General features: G+C 37.6%; 1 protein-coding gene across 13 annotated transcripts in view; it reads left to right on the top strand.

Annotated features, from left to right (window-relative positions):
- The first annotated feature begins 3,826 nt into the window (after positions 1-3,826).
- PECAM1 (platelet and endothelial cell adhesion molecule 1) overlaps positions 3,827-10,358 on the top strand; it is a 28,705-nt gene continuing 22,173 nt past the window's right edge. For all 13 annotated transcript variants that reach the window (XM_004946203.5, XM_040649756.2, XM_004946199.5 and 10 more), the window contains exons 1-7: positions 3,827-4,071; positions 4,213-4,239; positions 5,993-6,286; positions 6,912-7,211; positions 7,302-7,571; positions 7,939-8,199; positions 9,225-9,509. In XM_004946203.5, coding sequence (XP_004946260.2) covers positions 4,038-4,071; positions 4,213-4,239; positions 5,993-6,286; positions 6,912-7,211; positions 7,302-7,571; positions 7,939-8,199; positions 9,225-9,509 — 1,471 coding nt within the window. In that variant the 5' untranslated portion in view covers positions 3,827-4,037. The remainder of the gene's footprint in view (positions 4,072-4,212; positions 4,240-5,992; positions 6,287-6,911; positions 7,212-7,301; positions 7,572-7,938; positions 8,200-9,224; positions 9,510-10,358) is intronic.

Genomic DNA, 10,358 nt, shown 5'->3' with positions numbered 1-10,358 from the left:
AATGACATGTTGGTTAGAAAAGGAGACTTCAGATTAAGTTCTAAATGGAAATGATTAAGTTATGCTGAGAATAAAGAGGCTTCCAGTAAAAAAAATAAAATCATGTGACTACTTCTACTTGAGAATGGAAATAATATGAGATAACATTATGTATGAAGACTGCACTCCTCACACTGTATCAGTATTATTGTAGGATTCCAGGGAAATCTGCACCTTTCAGTGGAGTTATAAATGTTATTCTCACTCGTAGTTTCTCATCCTGAGAGGTTCTCCATTCTGGAAGAGCTTCTGGTACTGTAGATGTCTGCAGAGGGCTTTGTTAGAAATCACCATATGCATACATACATATACCATATGCATGCTGCTGGAAAGGAGAATCTTGGAGAGGTGTTACCAGGTGTTACTGTGTTCATCATGTAAATAAACAAGTGAAATTAACATCTCTGAAAGAAGGAATTCTTTCCTTTTTTTTTTTTTTTTTTTTTTTTTTGTCTGAATGAATTTCCAAAGTACGTGGCAATGTGTGCTACATGAAATGCAGTCAAGACTTGGATTTCTAGTTTTCAATATAACATCAGATTGGCTAGGAAGAATGGATCCAAATAGTCATAATTAGCTACTGTTGTATTCAAAAGAAGCCTTGTAACGTGAAATCTTCAGCAGCGTTCCCTCACTACCAGCTTTCTGGTTCCTGCAATTACTTTACCATATTTGTTTTATATTACCCTTTGGAGGAGGTGTTGGATATCAGTAATTAAAGGAAAAGCTTCAGAGTGAAACAATGGTTTAATCGAAAAATAATGGGAGGAGGAAAAGTGTACTTTGGTTTAGTTCGTGGGCCTCCCCCAGTAGATGGCACTGTTATGAAACGTAATGGTCTGAGAAGCACAGATTTACGGGTACACAATTTTTAAATTATAGAATGTATAGATTTCTGAAAATAAATCACCTTCTTTAACATTCTTTGTAACGTGTTAAAATCCATGATTTTTTATATTATTTCCTCTTCCCTGGGGAGGTGTAAGGAGACTTTTGAAACGAAGACAAATGATGCAAATGTCTCACGCTCAAGAGAAGACAATATACCCTAAAAATATATGTAGAACAAATGCAATTCGTTCCCAGTTCCCCAGGGAGCTGACAAGACGTGTGAAAACAACGACATTCGTTCAAATTCTACTAACTCTGAGCGTGTTGAAACAGGAAGTGTTAATAGAGCAAAATAGTTCACAGCTCTAGGGAACCACGGTGTCAGGAATGGCAATTAGAAATCAGAGCTACTTTTTCTACTGTTGATTTGGTTACTGGAAGTTTGCATTGACATCAGTAAAGATGGACTTGGATCTCAGACATTTGGTGATGCACTTCTGTAGCAATTAATTGCTTTCAGACTAGATTCAGTGAGCTGAAATTGTGGAACGAGCTTTGATGGCCCCACAATGTTGTGCTCTTATTCGGCGTTTCATTCTTATGGAAATAGGTTTTGACTTGGATTTTAGGCACAGCTCTGATCAGGTGTCAGAGCTTTTTAGTAATTGTTATATTTAACCAAATAGCCAAGGACCCAGCCAGCAGAAACAGCAATTAGGAATTCCCAGATGAGCACAGCTTAAATATTTAAGGGTTTCATTCATGGATTCTTTAGATTACATTAAAAAAAAAATTGCTAGGTGTCAGAGGGCATTGTGTCCAATTATTCAGTCTGATTCAGAAAGTGTGTTGCATTTTTTGTATCAATACCTCTTTTCCCACAAACGCAATAAGAGACTGAAAAGAGTTCTTTAGGTTGTGTATACTTGAATAATTTTCTATTCTTACTTCTTTCAGAAGAACGTGTTCTGAGAGATTACAATAAGATCATTGGCACAGGTACATGTAAGTTTATATTCTTTATGTCCACGTGATCTCCAGCTTAACAATGGAAGATGGTCTCAAGCTGTTCTTAACCCTTTGGAATGGCTTTCTCTCAGGTTCCATAATATTTTGTGTTAAATTTCTGCAATAGAGCTTACCTCTCGGATTTTGGCCAATACCTGTTAGATTTTTCTCTCCAAGGTAATGCTGAGGTTTTATTAAGAATATGGCAGTCTAATTATACTGAGAGGTCTTCTGAACATCCTTGATTTGTGGTGTCTGAACAGCCTTGGATTTGTGCACTGTTAAACTGTACTGCTGACCTTGCTCATCCTAAAAGCTGATCTTTTGGCCTCAATCTGAAACTGGCCTACTTCTGAGCTCAGTCGTGATGGATCACTCTGAAGAATATTGGCTCACACCCATTTCTCTTTCCCTCTTTGTGGCTTTGTCCCCTGGTGGGAAAGAGTGCTATGGTTTTTCTGAGCTTTCTATATCTTGCTGAATTCTTTTACAGAGCAAGGGGGAAATCTCCTTCCTTCCTATTATTTTTGTTGTTGCTGTTGTTCATAATAGCAAAATTTATCAAACTTTTGTTCTCCATCCACTGTGTGTCCTCCTCCTCCTTTCCTTTACCTGGCTCTGGAGACCATTTTTTGGGAAGTAGCCAAACCACCAGTCTTTGTTGGCAGTGTATTTCAAACAGCCTGGAATATGCAGAACAAATACTATTGCTAGTTATCCAGCTCACTTCTTAGTCATTAATGGCTGTGAATGCTGTGCCACTCTGCATTCCTCCCTCCTTGCAAAATAGCCCTGTAATAGCTGTGTATTGGCTGGTGAAAGGTGCTGAACATTGAATTTCTTTAAAGTTATAAAGTAAATATCATTTGGAAAAATTAAAACAGTGCTTAAATCTGCCATTTCTGCAGTGTCAGATTATTTAAGATTAAAAGCACATTCGTAGTACCAAAGTAAGAAAGGTAGAACAGGGGTAAGACAGGACAGTATCTGCACTCTTCTTGCTATCCCCGTTCCGCCCAGTTCTCTCACCCCTCACCATCAAGAAACTGGCCATAGCTGTGAGTTTTTGGATAATTATTAAATTTCAGTTTTCTTCTCAAATAGTCTTCCATGGCACAAGTTGGCCTACTGATGTACTTGTCTTCAGGCTTTTTACTTTCCTTAGGCTTTCCTCTGTAAGTTCAGTAATTCAGGTGTTCTGAATTTTACATCAGTTCCTTGCTGTATGTCAGGCAGACATTGACACCAACAGAAAGAGAGAGCAAATGGCTGAAGTGGGATATTTTCCTGAGGTCACAGTTCAATTTCTGCTTTTTCTTTTTTATTCTTGTGTGTGTGTGTGTGTGTGTGTGTGTGTGCCAGTGCTGCTTCACATCTCTGCAGGGAAATGAAAGTTCAACCCGTTCTTTTCTTCTGGAGTTAAACATTTCCAACTGTGTGTTTTGCCCCGTCCTAACTGCATGAAATAACAACTTGTGCATGTTTGTGTATGTGATATGTGATGGTAGTGGAAGAGGTTCATCTGTCAGTATTTTAATCTAATCCAAGAGTAGCTGTGGATTATGAACTGATGTGAATTTATTGCAAACTCCACATTAAAACTCCACCACAGCAGAGATGATGGACCGAGGTGTGGAGAGAAGGGAGAAAAGGGAGTAACTCAGTACATATATTCTCTGCAAGGGTCAGGGCAAAGAGAAATGTTTGCAAAATATCTGCTACAGTCAAATTGTGAATATAATTTGTATTTGTAAGTGGTTAATTGTGACTTAAAAATACCCATATGGACAGGAACTACAGGATTAATGTCCCTGGAACTCCTTGTTGGTTTTTATTTTTTAATACACCTTAAGAAATTAAACAAAGCGAATGCGTTTGGTAGCGCCCTCAGGAAAAGTCCAGTCACTTCCTGAGCGGTAATCTGCCTGTGAGCAGCAGATAGATTCTCATTGTTTGCCATTTCCAGTAATGGGAACGATCACTTGACCTGGCTAGTTGCTGCTGAAGATTTGCAAAAAACTTACAATTTTTAATGGAAAATTTTTATCTATTACCATAAAGCAAAATAAAGCAAATCTGATTTGGGAATCTGGTGGCGTCACCTCGGATGATGAATATTGCTTTATTTTGGAAATAAGAGTCTGTTCTCCAGGAACGAGATGTATCTTGCTCTTCTGGTGATTTTCTTGCAGTGTAAGTTTGATAACTAAGTGCCTGGATATGTACCTGTTCTTCTGACTCCGTGGTGGTGGTGCTGTGATTTGTTATGGTTTCCTGTTGCTGTTTCTCAATCTGTAAACTAAAAAGAACATTTCTTTTTTACTTTTTTTCCAGGTTCCGAAATTTGCACTCAGAAAAGAGGTGGGTAAATATAGTTTTCGCATGCATATTTGAAAGAAGTGATTTGACTAATTTCTCAGTTATTAGTGTGCACACATGAGGGTTTGTGTGGTTTGCTGTACTACAGCTCTGCAAAATTTGCTCATATAAAAGGTATCACTGGTGGTGCTTCTTAGCAAAGTGTTTAACAGAGATATGGCTGCTCATATTTAATAAATATGGTGAAATTTTCCTAGAGCAATTTGTTTGACCAAGGCATAGAAGAGAATTAATTACTGGCATTTTTATTGATTTAAAAAAACAAAACTCATTGCGACAAGGAAGGAGGTGGGATTAAAAGAAAATAGAAAATAGGATATGAATTATAGTCACTCTCTTGCTCTTTTTCTTTCAAAATATCCCATGAGCATATCTGAGCAGAGAACAGAATGTGTCCTGAAAGAAATGCATTTACTTTTTCTGTTACCGTCTTGCTGGCTCCCAGCACATACACTCTGCATCCTTCCTTTTTCCCATTGCTGTAGAGAAATGTTTGCTCCTGGTTGTCATGTAGTCCATTCATATGCAAATGATGCATTGGTTTTATACCCCAAATTCTCCATAGTAGTTTATAAATACCTGGTAACTGGGCATAGTGAGAGACTTCTTTAGATGCAGGAAGTAGTTAATTTCTAATGCAAATTGTGGACAAAGTAGACATGTCCAAAGCAGCAAGTTCTAAAGGAAGGGAAAATAAAGTAACTCTTAATTCTTTCTCAGTATTTGCCAATCTAGCTGTGTGAATAAAAATATAAATTATACTATGATTCTAATAACCATAAAATTTTGTTGTGACATATGTATAGTTTCTTAAGTGAATTAGCTATTGTGGATTTGGGGGGGGGGGGAGGAAGGGTTGTTGTTATTGTCATTTTATTTTGTTGTTTGTTTGTTTGTAGTCAAAATATTGTATTCAGTATATTTTTTTCAAAGACTGACAAGTTTAAATTCTAAATTAAATGGAGACATGACTTCTGCCTCAATGGAGAAGTGATTCTCTATTGAGATTACTTAATGAATATGATGTTAAGGACAGCCCACAGTGTCAAGTTAGGCACGTACGTGTTTGCTTGCAGACCTTGAACCCAGATATCTTCTGCTATACTCCAGTTATCCTAAACTAGTGGTTTAAGATTATGTCAAGTCTGTGCAGTACGTGTTTAAATGGAATTTGTTGAATAACATAACATTACTTTCAGATTAAAAAAAAATACTGGAATAAATCCCAGGATTCCAGTTATATGCTTAGGGATGGATTGTCTTGGGGTTTCATACTACTCTTAGCTGGCTTATACTGTATTATTTCATTTACTCAAACAAGGATACATGCAAAATTCTTTTCAGATCTCCTGGCAATTGCAATTGGAGACAACAAACCATGAGAAATAAGGAAAGCCAAGAAATAGCTGCAAGCCTGTCCCAATATCCTCAGGGTCTTTTAAGGAATTTTGCAGGTCTGGCCAAATCATTAATTCTTTCAGTCCCCCAAGGAAAAGACTGAGAGGATGAACATTGTGTACTGTGATGGTCAGTAGAGGCTTCATGTACATCTGTGCAGTGGAAGGTGGTGCTGCTACCACTGTCAACATCTGTAGACCTGATTACAGAAATTATAACACATACTGCTGGGATACATTGAATTAGTTTTACTGACTAAAATGTAGCAACTTGAGGTGACAGTATTATGTTGGATGATTTGAAAATAACTATAACTCTTTTTATTTTCTCCATCAAGTTTTTACCTTCAATGCAGTTCATATCGAGGTTCAGCCATCTGCCAAAGTGGAGAATGGAGCTCCTATGTCAATTATATGCCATGCTGATATTAGCAAAAGTACCGATTTCAACTTGCAGCATAATATTACAATTTTTAAGGATGGCAAGCTTGTATTCATGAGTGTATCAGGCAAAGGAGACGCACGATATGAAGTACCCATGGCTAGATCTTCACATACAGGAGACTACCAATGTGCTGTGGAAGCAGGTGGAAAGATAAAACACAGCGATTCCTTACATGTTTGGGTAACAGGTGAATATTCCTTCAAACATGTCAGTTTTCTAAGGTACAGAACGATAACAACCTCCGAGAGTAAATAATAATAGTGCTAAATAGGATATCTTGCAAACTACTTTTAATCTGTAGTCATCGTGGTGCTTTACAAGAGTTACGTACTGAGTCCTCATGTTAAGGCACAGAAATGAAATCAGTATCCCAAGGTTTCCTGGCAGATCAGCGTTAGTCAGGAATGGAATCCATGCCTCCAGAATCACCATCCCATGCTCTACCTCCTAGCCTAGAAAGTGTTATTTGTGGATGCTTGTGCCCTACAGATCGTAAATACAATAACAGGGGAGACTAGCTTACTGGAAAAGCTGGAAATAGAGATTCTCACCTTGTGATAACCATCGCCAAATCTGGAGTCAGATGGGGGCTATTTTTATAGACAGTGTTCTATTCCTCTTGTTTCTTTATTTTTTATGCAAACGGGGACCATCAAGGTTCACAGGTGTGCAGCATAAAATAATCCCAAACCTAGTTCTTTCAAGCCATTTTTTTCTGCTCGCTAACATAAATCATTACCACAGTCATCAAAGACAGAGCTTGACGTAGGAATATGCACTGATCTATTTCTTGCCTTGTTTTCTGCTCTAAGGAATGACCAAACCAATTCTGATCGCTGAGAAAAAGGAAGTTTTTGAGGGCGAAGTTGTGAAATTACGTTGTGAGCTGCCAGAAGAAGTGCCTCCATTATATTTCGTTTTCCAGAAGATGAAGGTGAATTCAACACCTAAACAAAAACTTCAAGAAGAACTATACAGGAATTTTTCTGTTGTAGAATTTCCCGTTGATGAAGGGGATGATATTCTGCAATTTGACTGTTTTGGTAAGAGAAGGGTAAGGTTTGAATTTGAAACCTCATTAACCAGCAACAAAACACTTATAACAGTCAAGGGTAAGTTTCTTAGTTTTTCTTTTTAAATATCTTTGCTTGCCATAATTAAAAAGTTGGATTGTGATTTTATGTACACATATTCTCTTGCAGAACCATTTATAAAGCCAACTCTGCACATCAAGCCCTCAAGTAACATTACAGAAGGAAAAGAAATACGATTTGAATGCTCGACTGTAGTAGCCAAAATGCGTGACATTGAAATCATACTTCTGAGGAATAAAACAATACTGAGCAGTGTACGAGATCAGACAACTTTGAAATATTCTGCAGTAGCTACTCTGGAGGACAGCGGTGAATACCTCTGTAAGGTGGAGGAAGGGAAAGCATCTAAAACCACCACACATAATGTTGTTGTGACAGGTAACTCCTCTGTTCATCCTAGATATTACTCAGTGGAACAACATTTAAATTAAATACCTGCAAAGGTAATGTCCAGATTCAAAAGCATATTTTTCCTAATTGAAAGGCTATTTACATTTGGGCTTCTGATTTTTGCTTGCCGCTAATGATTTCAAATAACACATAGGAGATGTGGACTCCAGGTAACTGCTACATTTATATTTTCCTTGAAAATACTGTTATATTACAATAGCATGATGTTTTGTTTTGTTTGTTCTTTCCCTGATTGTAAACTTCCCGTTCATCCTTCATTCTGTGTACTTTGGGATAGGCAGTCGTGTTCTTTTATGCTATATTTGAATGAACTGATTCTCTTTTTAATTTTCAGAGTTATTCCCCAAGCCGATATTGACTGCTTCGATGAATGAGCTGGATGAACATAAAGAATTAACTTTGAGTTGCAGCATTAAAGATTTTCAAAATGCGAGCTTCTCTATTTTACGGAAACATTCAAGCAGAGACATCCTGTTGAGAAATTCTAGGAACTTAACAATGAGAGCTAGCGTGAATGATACTGGATCGTATATCTGTAAAGCTGAAGTAAACAGAATAGTCAAGGAGAGCAAACCTGTAACGATACGTGTTTATGGTGAGTTGATGCAAAGGTTAGAACCCAGTGCCAGGGGAAGAAAATCACTCATAAACTTATAACCTCATCAGTTTACAAATCAGTTTCTAATTCATGAACTAAGAATGTATTTGTCACTTTTTGAATGCTCATTTCTGTGAGATATGCTTGCATTCTTTAGCTGTAGAGGGGTTTGACCTGTGGTGACCTAGTCAAGTCAGACTTCTACAGGGTGTGCCCCTAGGAGATGGGATTAACATGTCTTCCCTTTTATCCTGTTCTCTTGATTCTGCAAGATGCCAAACAAAATCTCAGTCATTACCATTTGCAGGAGCTTAGAATATTCTGCAAACCTTTCACTTGCCAGTTTGGTCTGAAACTCCGTCAGCATCCACTTTGATTGACCCTCCCCCTGACCCTCCAGACAGAAAGCCAAGAGCCAGAGGTCATCTGGGTGGCTGTACTCCAGAAAAAATGTTTTCTGTCAATCCAACCCCTTGACCAGCAGTAACAAACATTGTAGTTTCCTTCTCCCTTGTGGAGCAAGTACAGTCACTTCTCAAATCTGTACAAGGGGGATCCACTGGGTTGTGACTCGCTGTATTGCAGAGAGTTCCACAATTGGGTAGTGCTGAAACATCCATCTCCTGTAATGCATGCGATGTTACTTTACTTCCAGATATTTTTGCCTTACAGACTTGCTCCTTAGCAGAGAGCTATCTCTGGAGATTGAATGATCTGTAGCTGCTTTACTGACCTGTTTTTTATTTCCTTTGCATTCTATTAGTATGCTATTTTAGTATGTCATATATGTTTTATTATCTATGTCTTTGCTTTGTTCAAATCACCCCTGCTTCCATTCTGTCAATGAGCAAGATTCCCACGTAGGTTTGTGGGGAAAAAAACATGCTAAATATTGTGTATTTGTCTGTTTTATAGTAAGCAATCACAGAGTTGCAGAAATGCAGGGTTTGGATGGGACCTGCTGAGACCTGACCTTATGCAATGTAATTGGCAATATTTTTTTTCTTTCCTTCCCATTTTAGCTCCAGTTTCCATGCCAAGTATTTCTGTTTTCAGTGGTTTACCAGAAGTGGTTCTGGGGAGGCCTCTAAACTTAACCTGTTGTTTAATGATGGGAACACCACCAATAACATTCACATTCTACAAAGGAAATAAAAATAAGAAAAAAATAGTAACTAATAACACATGTGCTGCTTTCTTGGACAAAGATATCAGGCAAAATGATAAAGGACAATACAAATGTGGTGCTAAAAATCATCACTCCAGTGGCATGAAAACTAGCAAGGTTCTCAACATCACAGTAATAGGTAAGTCTGTTCAGTTTTTCTTGTCTAATGCCATCTTTTGATTCTTTGAAGCAGCATATTATAGACTAAGCAAAATGGATGCAAAATGTTAATAAATCAATTGAATTAAAGCTAGTTGGTGATCTGTATCACAGGCTACTCGTCACTAATATAAAAATCCTGATAGTATTCTGAATTGATTTAACTGCAACTGAGTTTACTTTAAATAAATGAATGAATCTGACTTGAAATCTTATTGTACAACTAGTCTTATTGGTAAAGCATAAATGATTTATTAATCTTGCACCAGAAGCTGCAGTTGCTTAATAGGTCTGAAAGTCAGCCTGTAATTATGCCATATGTGCAAATAGGTGGTACAGTGTATGAGCAAAGACTGATCTACCAATGAGTTACCTTTGTGCTCAACTTAGTGTGCAGTGACTTCACTGACTTGCAGCAGTTAAGAGCAAGAGAGCAGCACTGCACTGCTGAATGGAACAGTAGGGTATTTGAAACATGGGAAAGAAAAGAGTAAATTTGAAAACCTTTATGGAAAAAACATTTCAGCAGTGGGCTACAGGAGACTGCTATGATAACTCTTAAAGCATGAGTGTGTGTGTTTTTTCCTATCATTAAGAGGGTAGAGTGTCTTGTTTTAGTAGAATTTTAACCATTATACTCTTTCTACATGTTTTTTTGGTGCCATCAGAGCAGATGGTAGTAAGATTTCACATGATAGTTCCTGATTCAGATCCTGGTGATATAAATAAGTTTTCAGTTGTGTGTTACAGCTGTAATGCAAACTGTTTTGGTTTTAAAGAGGAAAAACTGGTGATTAACAGGTGGATTCTCTCTGAGTTTACTGAAGAA

The sequence above is a fragment of the Gallus gallus genome, chromosome 18 (assembly GCF_016699485.2).
Source record: "Gallus gallus isolate bGalGal1 chromosome 18, bGalGal1.mat.broiler.GRCg7b, whole genome shotgun sequence".
In the NCBI taxonomy this organism is placed as follows: domain Eukaryota; kingdom Metazoa; phylum Chordata; class Aves; order Galliformes; family Phasianidae; genus Gallus; species Gallus gallus.
Note: the sequence above shows the minus strand (reverse complement) of the source record. Positions and strands in the feature narration are given on the sequence as shown.